The sequence below is a fragment of the Ornithodoros turicata genome, chromosome 3 (assembly GCF_037126465.1).
Source record: "Ornithodoros turicata isolate Travis chromosome 3, ASM3712646v1, whole genome shotgun sequence".
NCBI lineage: Eukaryota > Metazoa > Arthropoda > Arachnida > Ixodida > Argasidae > Ornithodoros > Ornithodoros turicata.
This window is the reverse complement of record NC_088203.1, coordinates 27,992,109-28,004,866: the sequence shown is the minus strand read 5'-3', so window position 1 is coordinate 28,004,866 and position 12,758 is coordinate 27,992,109. Positions and strand designations below refer to the sequence as shown.

At 46.0% G+C, this 12,758-nt stretch overlaps 1 protein-coding gene across 3 annotated transcripts in view; it reads right to left on the bottom strand.

The window, feature by feature from the left end:
- LOC135390116 (uncharacterized) overlaps positions 1 to 12,758 on the bottom strand; it is a 56,304-nt gene that overhangs the window by 34,425 nt on the left and 9,121 nt on the right. For all 3 annotated transcript variants that reach the window (XM_064620112.1, XM_064620116.1, XM_064620115.1), the window contains one exon: positions 11,314 to 11,521. In XM_064620112.1, the coding sequence (XP_064476182.1) occupies positions 11,314 to 11,521 (208 nt within the window). The remainder of the gene's footprint in view (positions 1 to 11,313; positions 11,522 to 12,758) is intronic.

Sequence of the window (12,758 nt, the reverse complement as noted above, 5' to 3'; positions counted from 1 at the left end):
TATCTTTTCCTGCTGAAGAGTATTGCATTACGGGCTGATAAGATTGGTTGACGCGCACCCAATGATCGATCAAGGATAGTTACTGCAAACATATATTTATTATTACCGTCTTACTGTGGAAGCCCCAGCACCAACCGCTTACGATTACATCAGTCCCAAGCGGCATTGAACGTTTGTGTTTATTCGATCTGTCCTAAAAGACTCCCGCAATTATAGCTGTTCGCAACGTACGACGCCCCCAACTCTTGTCCAGCTATATGAAGATCGCAGTCGGGAACAGGCAGTGGCGTATCTAGGGTGTGGCAGGTGTGGACAGGTGCCATGGGCGCCAGGTGAACAGGGGCGCCATTATGTGGTCGGGTGTGAATGTGCCAGGTCTGGCACTCAACCTGGCACATTCATAAATGATCTAAAGCACCCGCTATTAGAGAGGTTGTAGTGTGAAACCTAGTGCGGACCACACGAAAACGCATCCCCAAGGACATCGTGTTAGCCATGTTGCCATGGGCGCAGGTAGCTCTAGATACGCCGCTGGGAACAGGACGCACAGCGGACCACTGTCTCGTTTTTCGCTTCTCTGAACGCACTTGAAATGAAACACTTCAGAATGCACTTGCGGCAGCAGCAGTGAAGTTTCTTCTTGAGCAGATTAAACAACCATTGTTATCGTTACAGATAAGTCGACGACATCCCGTGGGTGTATTTCTTCAGTTCAAACTGGAAGACTGCGGTTGATTGTGCGTGTGTTGGTGGGAGTTTTCCTTGTCCCGGTTCTCTCTGCAGATCGTCAGATCTACTTGCGGCAGCAGCAGTGAAGTTTCTTCTTCGGCAGATTAAACAACTATTGTTATCGTTACAGGTAAGCTGGAAGACTGCCCCAGGGCGTATTTCATCTGAAACTTGACGCTGCTACAGTCCCAGCAACTTTCAGCAGCAATTATATCTGTGAAGTGCGTGTTTGGTCTTCAACTTTGGTGTCCGTTCTGCAGATAGGTCGACGACATCTGGTGGGTGTATCTCGTCAGCTCAAACCGAAAGACTGCGGTTGATGGCGCATGTGTTGGTGGGGGTTTTCCTTGTCTCGATTCTCTTTGCACATCGTCAGATGCACTTGCGGTAGCAGCAGTGAAGTTTCTTCTTCGGCAGATTAAAGAACTATTGTTATCGCTAGAGGTGAGCGTATGATCTAATGTATTTTTCACCTTTGTGACTGCTATATTCGACTGCTGCTGTTGCACGTGCATACTGTGACATTTGTTCTTTTGTACTGTACTTCATTTGTTGTTGTCGTAATGAGTGACTCTACCAAAATCACAATGAAAGAGTTACACAAACTACTCATTGAAATGTCGGCTAAGGTTGACGCTCAGTTCACTGAAACGCAGCGAATATTTCAAACTAAAATAATCGACATGGATCGAAAATTCGGTGCTAAACTGGGGGAGCTCGAGAAGTGTGTGAATTTTGTGAGTGACTCATTTGATAGGCTACATGAGGCTGTGAATCACCTGACAAAAACATCGAATGAACATAAGGCCGAACAGGAAAAATTAAAGCAATAAAACTGGCGCCTTGGTAAGCTTGGTAGGCTTGGTAAGGCTATAGAGGACAGAACAAAGACATCTAGATGCGACGAGATCAGCGACGGAACTGATCGTGATTTTAATTCGGCCGCGAGCCTTGAGCTCACTTTCTCTTTCTCGCCACAATGGCTTGTTGAACTCTGCCAAGAAAGCGAGCTGACAGATTTCTCGAGGGGAGTAGCGGCTACTGCCGGATTGATAGGCGTATACCAGTGGCTTGTGATCAGTGTAAACGATGAATTGTTTGTCTTCCAAGAAATATAGGAAATTTTTCACTGCGGTGAATGCAGCCAGAAGCTCACGACCGAACGTGCTATCTGTATTTTTCTGAATACATTCTGAATCTGTATTTTTCTTCCGCTGGTGAGAGTTTCTTGGTAAAAAAAGCTAGTGGCTGCCAATGGCCACCGACGTGCTGCTGCAGGACCGCTCCAAGTGCCCGACCGGAGGCGTCCACCATTACAGACGCGGGAGCTTCGCAGACAGGATGGAATAACGTTGTTGCTGATGCTAAGGCACGTTTCGCTTGGTTAAACGCGGCGGGTTGCTCCGGTGATCAAACGAGGCCCGAAGGCTTACTGCGGGCATTCTTAAGGGGCTCCTCGAGTGGACGGAGGATTGTCGCACAATGGGGAACACCGCCTGTAGAAGTTTACCATGCCAATAAATCGTCGGAGTTGCGTACATGATGTGTGTGTGGGGGGGGGGGGACTCCCGTACTTTAGTGACTTTACTCGCGAGTGGCGTAATCCCGCTGGCATCGACCCGATGACCTAGAAATTCGAGCGCGGGGACTCCAAATTCGCATTTGTCGGCGTTGATAAGAAGGCCGTGGTCGGCAAGGCGGTGGAATAACGCACGGACCTCAATCAGTACGTCCTCGGGTAGCACTGACATCACGTGATGAAACTTTGCTGTTGATGATGTGATGTGGCCCAATGTGAACTGGCATTCTGCCTGGCTAAACCACAGATCAGGCCGAGGGCGGATGAATTGTGGTAACTTGATCGCGAAGTGCGACAGAAGAGGGGCTGGTGCATTGTCGTCCATGGTGAAGAACGTCCGGGTCACGACTATGGAGGACAGAACAAAGACGCAGATGATGTATGTGTTCTTCACGGGAGGTACCGGCCACAAGGAGGTCGTCAGGGTAAGCAAAAACGAAGGGAGGCCCCTCGTGATATTATCCATGAAGCGTTGGAACGATTGGGCTGCGTTTCGCAGTTCAAATGGCATTCGGAGAATCTCGAATAGACCAAAAGGAGTCACGATTGCGGTTTGGGAGATGTCCTCTTCTGCCATGGGTATCTGGTAGTATGCCTTTGTGAGGTCAATCTTTGACAAAATCTGGGCTCCTGATAGACTCGCTGTGAAATCCGATAAGTTGGGTAATGGATAGCGGTCGGGAACGGTTGCCAAGTTAAGTGCACGGTAGTCTCCACATGGCCTCCAGTCGCCAGTTTTCTTAGGAACCATGTGGAGTGGCGATGACCAAGGGCTGGCTGATGGGCGAACGAATCCGACGGCTAACATACGATCGAATTCTTGGCGTTCAATTGCCAGCTTTTCGGGACTCAGACGTCGGGCCTTAACGAAAACTGGCTGTCCGGATGTGGATATGCGGTGGACTACGGGGTGTTTAACGGGCTGAGTCCAGTCCCACTGCGGCGTTAGGGACCGGAATTCCTTCAGGATCGCGGCATAGGCCGCATGTTCCGGAAGGAGAGTGGCCAAAACCATTGAAGGAAGGCTTGTGGTCACTCCGTTGATGCTAAGGCCTGTAAGAGCGTCAAGAAGCCTTCGCTGGCCGACGTTAACCAATATGTTGTGATGCGCCAGGAAGTCACTGCCCAGAATGCTGTGCGTTGTGTCGGCAACAAGAAAAACCCAGTGAAATACTCTTCTCAAACCAAAATCAAGGGTCAAGGAGCGCCGGTAATAAACTGGAATACGTGATCCATTTACTGCCCGAAGGTACATAATTGGGCGTCGCTTGCGGTCGGCAACAGAGGCGAGGAGGACGCTAACTTTTGCCCCGGTATCTACTAAAAACTGCTGCCTCCCGAGCCGATTCCTGACGTAGAATAGGCGACATTCTTGCCGATGATGATGGGAATCGCTCGTCGCCGCTAGTGATCCCCGCGGAAGTTTTCCTGCCAGCCGCAGGGTGCCTCACAGCGCCTTGCGCGATGGCGAAAACGGCTATGGTACCAGCAGAGGTGCCCAGGTGGGGGCGATCGGGCAAGCTCGGAATTTGTACGGTTCGGGCTGCTGTCGCGGCGCGGGCGGGAGCGGCTCGGAGGGCGAGGAGAAAAGGAGCGGCGGCGTGGAAGGTTGTCGAAAGGAAAGTCCTCTATAATGTCGGCAAGTCGGCGCACCTGGTGACGTAGAGACGCGAAGTCTGCCTGGCCACTCACAGAGACTGCTGCCTGAGAGAGAGCACCGGGGTCGTTGCTGCTTGACTGGAGCGCAGAGATACTAGTTGCAAAATCATTGCTTCGGCCTAGCTCCATGAGTTTGTCTGCACGCTCCGCCAACGCCTCAAGAGTGGTATCTTCCGAGGCGGAGAGGACCATCTGGACCGAAGGTAGAAGCTTCGACAGAAACATTTCCCGAATAATCCTGGTGTCGAGGAGCGGCGTGGGGCCACTGAGCAGGTACCGCAGTCGGCGGAGTAGTTGGGAGGGTTTGCGGCTAACGGCTCATTCGATGTCAGCTCGCGCAGACATTCCCGGTCCGACGGAGAGGCTCTGCTAATTATGGTGTTTTTCAAGGCCTCCTAGGGGTCGTCGGAAGGAGGGGAGTTTAGGATGTCTGCGACCTCAATCAGTACGTCCTCGGGTAGCACTGACATCACGTGATGAAACTTTGTTGTTGATGATGTGATGTGGCCCAATGTGAACTGGCATTCTGCCTGGCTAAACCACAGATCAGGCCGAGGGCGGATGAAGATCGCGAAGTGCGACAGAAGAGGGGCTGGTGCATTGTCGTCCATGGTGAAGAACGTCCGGGTCACGACTATGGAGGACAGAACAAAGACGTCTAGATGCGACGAGATCAGCTACGGAACTCATCGTGATTTTAATTCGGCCGCGAGCCTTCAGCTCACTTCCTCTTTCTCGCCACAAGGCTTACTGCTGATTTAATTTTACTGAAGCAGTACATTCGTAAAAATAATATCGAAATACGTGGTCTTCCACCTCGTGCTGATAAGTTCCCAGACACAGTTATAGAAGTGGGAAGTAAGTTGGGTCTAGAGCTGGCGGGTAGCAGTATCAATGCTGCTCATAGGGTACCGACTAAGAACGCTAACTCTCCTAACATAGTTGTCAGCTTTGTTTCTCGATTTACTCTTAATAGATTCCTGGCTATGGCCAAGCAAAAATGGCTGACTACTGCTCACTTTGGATTCGACTCGGGGTTGCCGGTGTTTATTAATGAACACTTATGTCCCGAGCTAAAGGTTCTGTTAGGTAAAACAACCCAACGAAAAAGGGAATTATAGTGGAAGTTTGTGTGGGTTGCGCATGGCAAAATATTTATCAGAAGAACTCAGGGTTCTGAAGCCATCCATATTGACTCCGAAAGCACTCTGATGCAACTTGAGTGAAAAATACATGCAAGAAAGAAAAGAAAGAAAACGCTGAGATAACCTGCGTACCACAACTCGCGATATAGGTTCTCTTTCATCTGAACATTATAGGGGGGCAAAGAGAAACCTTGACCGTACCTTATCTTTTTTGTCTAGTCTCAATGTTATATATGACGTACTAAGTTTTTCGGAAACTTAGTCGTTGGACAACGAGTGTGTACGCCAGGATACAATGCCTACTCATTGTGTAGACAATATAGCAAGGATGGCGTTAGGGGCGGCGGTGTGTGTATTTTTATTAGCATGATTAGTTTTGTAGAAGTGGTATTTCGTTCCGTGTTCCCGATGTATGTGAAGTATTGCTTGTGCAAGTGGGACAGTCCATCCTTCTTGGTTGTGTATAGCGTTCACCTAGATGTGCTTTAAACATTTTCTTGGATAAGTTTGAGAATATACTATTCTCTGTTACGCTTGAAAAATTATCTCTCTGTGTGGCGGGGATCTTTAACATTGATTTACTAAAACCGTGTCAACCTTACACTCAGCTAATTGAATCATTCGGTCTTCGTAATATTATTCAACTGCCTACCAGAATATGTGACACATGTGCCACGTTACTTGATCACATTCTTATAAAGGATCAAAGACTCATCGAGGCTGGTGTGCTCGATATCGGGGTAACTGATCACTGTGCCACTTTTGCCAAGCTACAAGGTTCCGCTGTATGTAGCGCACAAAATTTAAAACGTCCTCGAATTTCACTCTCTCTCTCTCTTACGCGATAATTCATTACAAGCCAACTGGTCAGTAATAAAGGCCGTTGACGTAAATGAAGAGTTCACTCTATTTCTTGATAAATGACGATCAATTATTAATGTTTCTAGTTACATTCCTCAGTATCGATGTTTTGACCAACCGATGTGTCCTTGGATGTCAGCAACGATTTTAGATACATTAAAGCAGAAATCTTATTGGTACTCAAAGTGTAAGAAATACAAACATAACATATACTACCGTTCGCAGTTTAGGAAATATAGTAATTTGGCAACAACCGAAATCCGAATTCGAAAGAAACCATATTACTCAAACCTTATCTTGAGAAGTTCTCGTAATGCTAGGGAAACTTGGTCCGTAATTAATTCAGTTTTAAAACGTAATGTGCAATGTATAGTCCCTGACGATCATGTAGGCCTAGTTGACAAGTTTAATCACTATTTTACAAAAGTTGGTCATGACCTCGCGCGAAACTTAACGCAGAGGGTACTCCCGCTCTCCTTTACTAAAATTGGCAAATTAAGTAACACGTTTACGATGGAGTCTCTGCTGTTGTAAAAAGCCTGAAATCTTCTGTCTCCTCTGGGATTGATGGCATATTCCCGTTACTGTCATAAGTAAGAACTTTGACGTTCTCGGTGGCACATTAACCGTCTGTACAACCATTCTATTGAGGTAGGCCAATATCCCGATATATTAAAAAGGGCCAAGGTTGTTCCCATTTACAAGAGTGGTGATCGTAATGACTATCGTAATTACCGACCTATCTCTGTGTTTTCTGTAATCAACACAATCTTCGAAAAACTTAGTGCGAGGATGAATACCCTTTTAGAAAAGTTTTATATTCTTTCTATCGCGCAACATAGCTTTCGGGCTATGCGATCCACTTCTTCAGCTGTGCTAACTGCCCCTGAATTTATTAATAACACGTTAAACGACAACCCTTTGGTTGCTGGAATCTTTATGGACCTGAAAAAAAAACGCCTTCGATAGGGTGGACCACGATATCCTGCTGACAAAAATGGAGCGGTATGGCTTCCGTGGTCACGCCTTAGTTTTTTACCAGTTACCTGTCTTCACGTACACAGGTAGTCGTACTCAACAATGCTATATCCTAGCCTCGATGTATATAAATAGGAGTACCACAGGACTCCGTTCTGAGGCCAATATTATTTTCTTTATATATTAACGATCTTCCGAGCGGCCTTAAAAATTCCACATGTGTAATGTATGCTGATGATACGAGTTTCTTTATACCTGGCACAAGTGTTGCACAAATTCGATCGTGTGTGTTCGATGTCGATTCGTGTGCTGACAGTAATTTACAATATATTAATGAATGGTTTAGATATAACAAACTCACCTTAAATATAGATAAAACTTGTGCGATTGTCTTTCATAGCACTTGGTCTAAATTACAGACCTTCACACTCAACCTTACCATTCACGGGCAACTTGTACAGCAAGTTAATGAAGTTAAGGCGGAATCACTTCTTCAGAAATCTGTGGGCGATTTTCGTTCGCACAAGACACGTGAACGCTCTAAACGATCACCATAACATTGGTACTGCGTGTTCTTTTAGCTTATCTCTAGTCAAAGACGTATTTTTTTAGAGGGCAAGGTTGAGCCGTTGATTTTTAATGAACTAAAGTTTGGTGCGCCTCGAACATATGCTGCCATGTCGATAGAGTGTCGCACACTAAAATATTTGCGAATTCGGGCTGAATACAAATCAACGGATAGTCCTCGAATTCTACAAGATGTGTAATTGACAACGGCAATACAAGGAGAACACGCCAGTACTTCTGTTTTGAGGGTATTTTACACCGTTTCTGAGCACTGTGCGAACAAACTTTTTCTATTGTCTTGCGAAGAAGTGATTCCCCCTTAAATACCTTGGTGTAATTACCGACGAGCATCTCCAGTGGAGGCCTCACATTTAACATGTCTGTCAAAAACTTTACAAGGCTTGTTCCCTCCTCTTACTTGCAAGAGAACCGTTTCCTTTTAGTGTACTACGCTGTATTTATTTCATACTTGGTAATTCACATTTGGTTTACTGTACAGAATCATGGGGCCATAGCTATCAGTCCTATGTTGAACCTATTCTTAGGCTACAGAAAAGATGTTTGCGTATCATGACTTTTACAAACCGTCGCAGCCCCTCCTTGACCTTATTCCGAAATTTAAAAGTTCTTCCTGTTGATTATGTTGTGAAACAGCCTACAACTTTACTTATGCACAGTATTATTATGCATTAGTAGTATTATGCACAGTATTATTACTCGTAATTTTCCGTTTTCTGTTCATTTGTTACAATCCAAATTGAGGCGTACCAGAGAGAGAGATTTAGGGAACTTTAACCTTCGGAAGGTCAATAATGTTTATGGCCGTAGATCTGTGGCATTTCAAGGTGTTAAAATATGGAACGCCCTTCCCATAGACACAAAAAGTGCGCGTAATGTTGAACCCGCCCTCACCAGATTCTGTTTTGATTGTCTACAATAGTTGTGTTCTAATCAGGTTATGTACTCCTCATAAGAATGTTTACATGTGTTGTCCGTATTGTCCGTATTGCTGGACTTGACCACCCCACCGCCGACTATGACCACCCCACCGCCCACTTGATGAAATGGATATTTGAGAAATAAAGAATCTCCCGTGCACCCCCAACCCGTGAGGACCAAACGGAATTACATGAATAAAAAATTACATGCTTACATAAAGCGCTGACCTCGGACACATATGGACACCGCAAAGCGCATGTGAAGAGACTTCCATGCGAGACTTCCTGTTCTCACGTACAGCTTCACTGCTCAACCCTCAAATGATTAACCCTATGGGGAGAGGTGGGTTGGCTGCAGTGTACATTTTTGTTAGTTAGTCATAACTGTCGAGGTACGTCTTGGTTTTGTCATCCTCTAATGACGTAGCCTTCGGCAGAAGGTAAACGGGTAAAAAACGCGGTTCTCCGACTCGTAGGATCTAAAAGCGACCAGGGTGCGGGAGAAGAATTCGCGCGGCACGAAGAAATAAAAGAAAGAAATTTTACTATATAATATCAATGAACGATGTCCAAGATATGTCTCTACAAAATATAAACAAAACTGAAGATGGCCTTTTTGAGAAAAACTGCCCTAAAAACAGCGATTTTCTGGCATGAAGGTACGATTTTCGAATGCGGTAATGGACGAATGGTACGAAGGTAAGGATTTTCGGATGCATGAAGGTACGATAACCCGCTATAAACTAAACGAAAGAGTAAAAAAAAGCTCTTTCATCTCATATAAGTTTCGCCATATTCGGAAATTGTGGGACCCCGTAAGAAATTGGCAAAGTTGCCCTCGGAGGCGTTTTCGGAATTAAAAAAAAATGTTTTTGGGCTTTGCCACCGAATTTAATTGTCTTAAGCAAATCTTAACCACCCATTCTGCCAGTGAAAAAAATTGTTTTCAGAAGAGAGCAGTCGTTCGGAGGATCCAGCGTGCCGAATTTGGAAAAGCTGGAACTGCTCAAATTGCGCTCATTTATTTGGAGCCTCGCAGACCGAGAACGAAATATCGCAGAGACATGCGACCCAGCTTGTTTTGCTTCTTTTTGGATTGGGACTAAGATTTATTTTTTTTTTTTTGCTGAAGAAAATACAATTGTCACCGGCGCCCCTTGGTCGATTATAAATGAAACTACCCAGATATATATCAGGTGGATCGCGCGCTCAACGGAAACCATGTCACGCTTCGAGCGCCAAGTGCTTGGAGTGGAGTATGAAACACTCGAGCTCCGGGGCGCCTGCTTAACACACCCAAAGTTGTCGTCGAGAAGCCCACGGGCGGGAGCATGAGCATCGAGCATAGAATAAAGTCATGAGGAGAAATCAAAGGGCACCTGCACCCCTAGGCACCTGCAGCGGCGGCCACGAGCCATAGCATATTTTGGGACATAATTCCGGCGATTCCTATGAAATGCGAGTAGAGATTGGGTGCAGGGCAAGCTGTTACTTCATGATGATGTAGGAAAACTGAAAGGCGGGACAACACACAGATACCCAGTGAATATTGAATAAACGTTATCAAATAAAACGTTTTTAATAAAAGTTTCTCCTAACCGTCTTCTCATAATTGCACACGAAAACGCGGATTTTTGATATAGTCTGGTCGTCTGTTCTGTCGTATTCCAAAGAAAGCTAAAAATAATTGGATGACCGTTAGTTCCCCGACTGATTGTATTGTAAAGTTCATATTATGTAGACTCTCAGTTCGTAGTGGTACCCTCGAACCCACTGCACTCGTCTGCATCCAAAACTGTGCCAGCTCAACAAAGCATCGAAATTGCTCCAAAACAAATATCGTCTGCTGTTTTTCAAATTGGCTAAGTGCAAACCAAACGTTGTTTCCGAGTGCTCACAGTGAGAACAAATGTGATTTAACTACATTTCATTCAACTTACGAAGATGTGTTTATCGATGTGGAGCTCACCGGTAAAACGCCTTGACGGATACCGTCTGGCAGCCTCCCAGGGTTTAAGGCCATATTTCAGCTACGGCCTTTTCTTTATGCCGTTGCCTTAAAGGCTGTATGTGTGCCCGTCTGACAGAGGTATTATGTGTTCACTGGATGAATAGTGTGGCAAGAAGAAAAACAAAGCGTCCATTTGGACAAGCCTACGAAACTACACATGGACTGGCTAGCACGCTGTTTCTCGTAACGGCATTCCAAGATCAGAAATCAATCAATAATCAGTGGTGATACGATCTTAATCAATAATGGGAACAAATTATGCATCATATTGGTGGGGGGCATCAGAGTTAGCGAACTTTTTTCATATGCAACTGAAGACTGTTAGGAGTACCATTAGTAAAGAGGTTTCGAGTAAAAGTTGCTCTTAGCACTCTTTTCATTATCGTTTGGAATAGCTTGGGCATTATGGGAGTGATTTACCCAGACCCCCTACCACCCTAACACCACCACCACCACCACCACCACCCAAAAAAAAAAAAAAAAAATCTGGAAGAGGCCCTTAACACTTTGTGAGATTGCACAACAATTTGTCAAAAACAGGTAAATACAACCCGGTGCCGAGCCCGACAACCCCCCAGCGACGAAATTCTGGGTTAGCCGTTGTGTTATGGTTTGTACAAACTCTTTTGTTATGGTTTGTACAAACTCTTTGTACAAACTGTACAAACCCACTTTGATGTTGTACCCCACAACACCATCTGAGGAGCAGCGTAAAAATTGACAACACGAGATCATTCGCGGTATGGTTCTGTAATCGTCTTTGTCGTTTTACCATTTTGGCAACTGATAATGGAAAACATCGGCTGAATAGCCCGCTTTGCCCGTACAGGGGTCTGCTCCACCCACCTTTCACTGATATCAACTCCATACTTGCTGGCAGCAGGGTGGTCGCTGGCGAGCTTCAGAATCCATTGCCAGCCAAAGGAGCTTTGGGCAAACGGTGTAGGCGTCTCCACTGGACGGTAGAAATAGAAGGTACACAGGCCCGCGGGTGGAACTACAGTGTCGGTGGTCAGACTTGGGTCTCCGATCACGCACACCAGAATATTCCGTGCTGCACCGGAAGAGAGAAGGTGGCAGAGGTGACATAAACCCGTCATGTTACAAAATATCCTCAAGCGGGTGCTTTTCGCAAAAATGCCACCTTGACGTGGCCACACGTCATACTCAACGTCATTTTGAGGTCATGCGACGTTTTAGCGCTGGCCGACTTCCTTCCCTCGGCGCAAAACAAGAGATGAACGTACACGTAATTTGCCAGCGAAGCTATATACTGCGCTTTCTTCCGCGATATGGTTACCCATTTCTCTTGTATACAAGTATACATCGCATCGTCTGAGTGCGTCTTAACGCGGGATCGTAATCACACCTTTGGAAGTGGTCAACAGTAAGAGGCCTTATGTGCAAATCGGATAAATATTATTACCGAGGTCGAAAGACGTTCAAAATGGCGGAGAGAAACAGCAAACGATCTGTTTACAAACGGTTTGGCCGCCGCCGATCATAGGTACGGTCATCTTTAAGGCGACGTGTGTATTGTCGCTTGCTGTGATGTGGGACCATATGTGTGGACCTATTTCAGAGCGCATTGCGTTCGCCGACACGCTTTCCTCTATGCAGAAATACATTAGAGGACACCCCTGCGGTGTCAGAGGGACAGAACTGTGTGCTCTAAAATGAAGTACATCGTAAGAAAAATGGGGAGTCATGGCGTGTCGTTTGCGCGTTTTACCCCCTGTTCACCGGCTCTCTCCTCCCTCTCACCTGTTTTACTCCGCCGTTAACCGTTTGCGCGAGAAATGTCCGCAAAAGGTGCACTTTTGTGTCGCCAGGTGCAGAAGAGAGAACCACGTGATCCCTGGCGCAATACGACTACCCCACCGCTATCATTGCCGCAAAGATTTCGAAATTAACCCTACCTGCCGTAACTATGTGAGTGTGGTTGACAAAGAGGAGACCGTCTCTAATACGTTGCAGTGATTGCCAACGTGAGCAGCACAAACACAGCTTGAAGTTGGTGAAGCTTTGAATCAGCAGTTCAATGTGGTCATTTCACTTCGGCGTATCCAGTTTTCCCTGTGTTTTCCCAGTTTTTTCAGTTGTTGCTTATCTTCCGTCACCCCCGTGTGTCAACCAGGTGGATGAACACGAAACTGACAACCGGATAGCTGGTCCAAAGAGTGCATTGGTACTCTGCTCCGCGCAAAAAATATGTAAACCGAAACCAACTAATTCCTGGGAAAAATCACTAAGTATCGACGCTTTTTTTTTCCCCTTGGAATGTTTTCCGC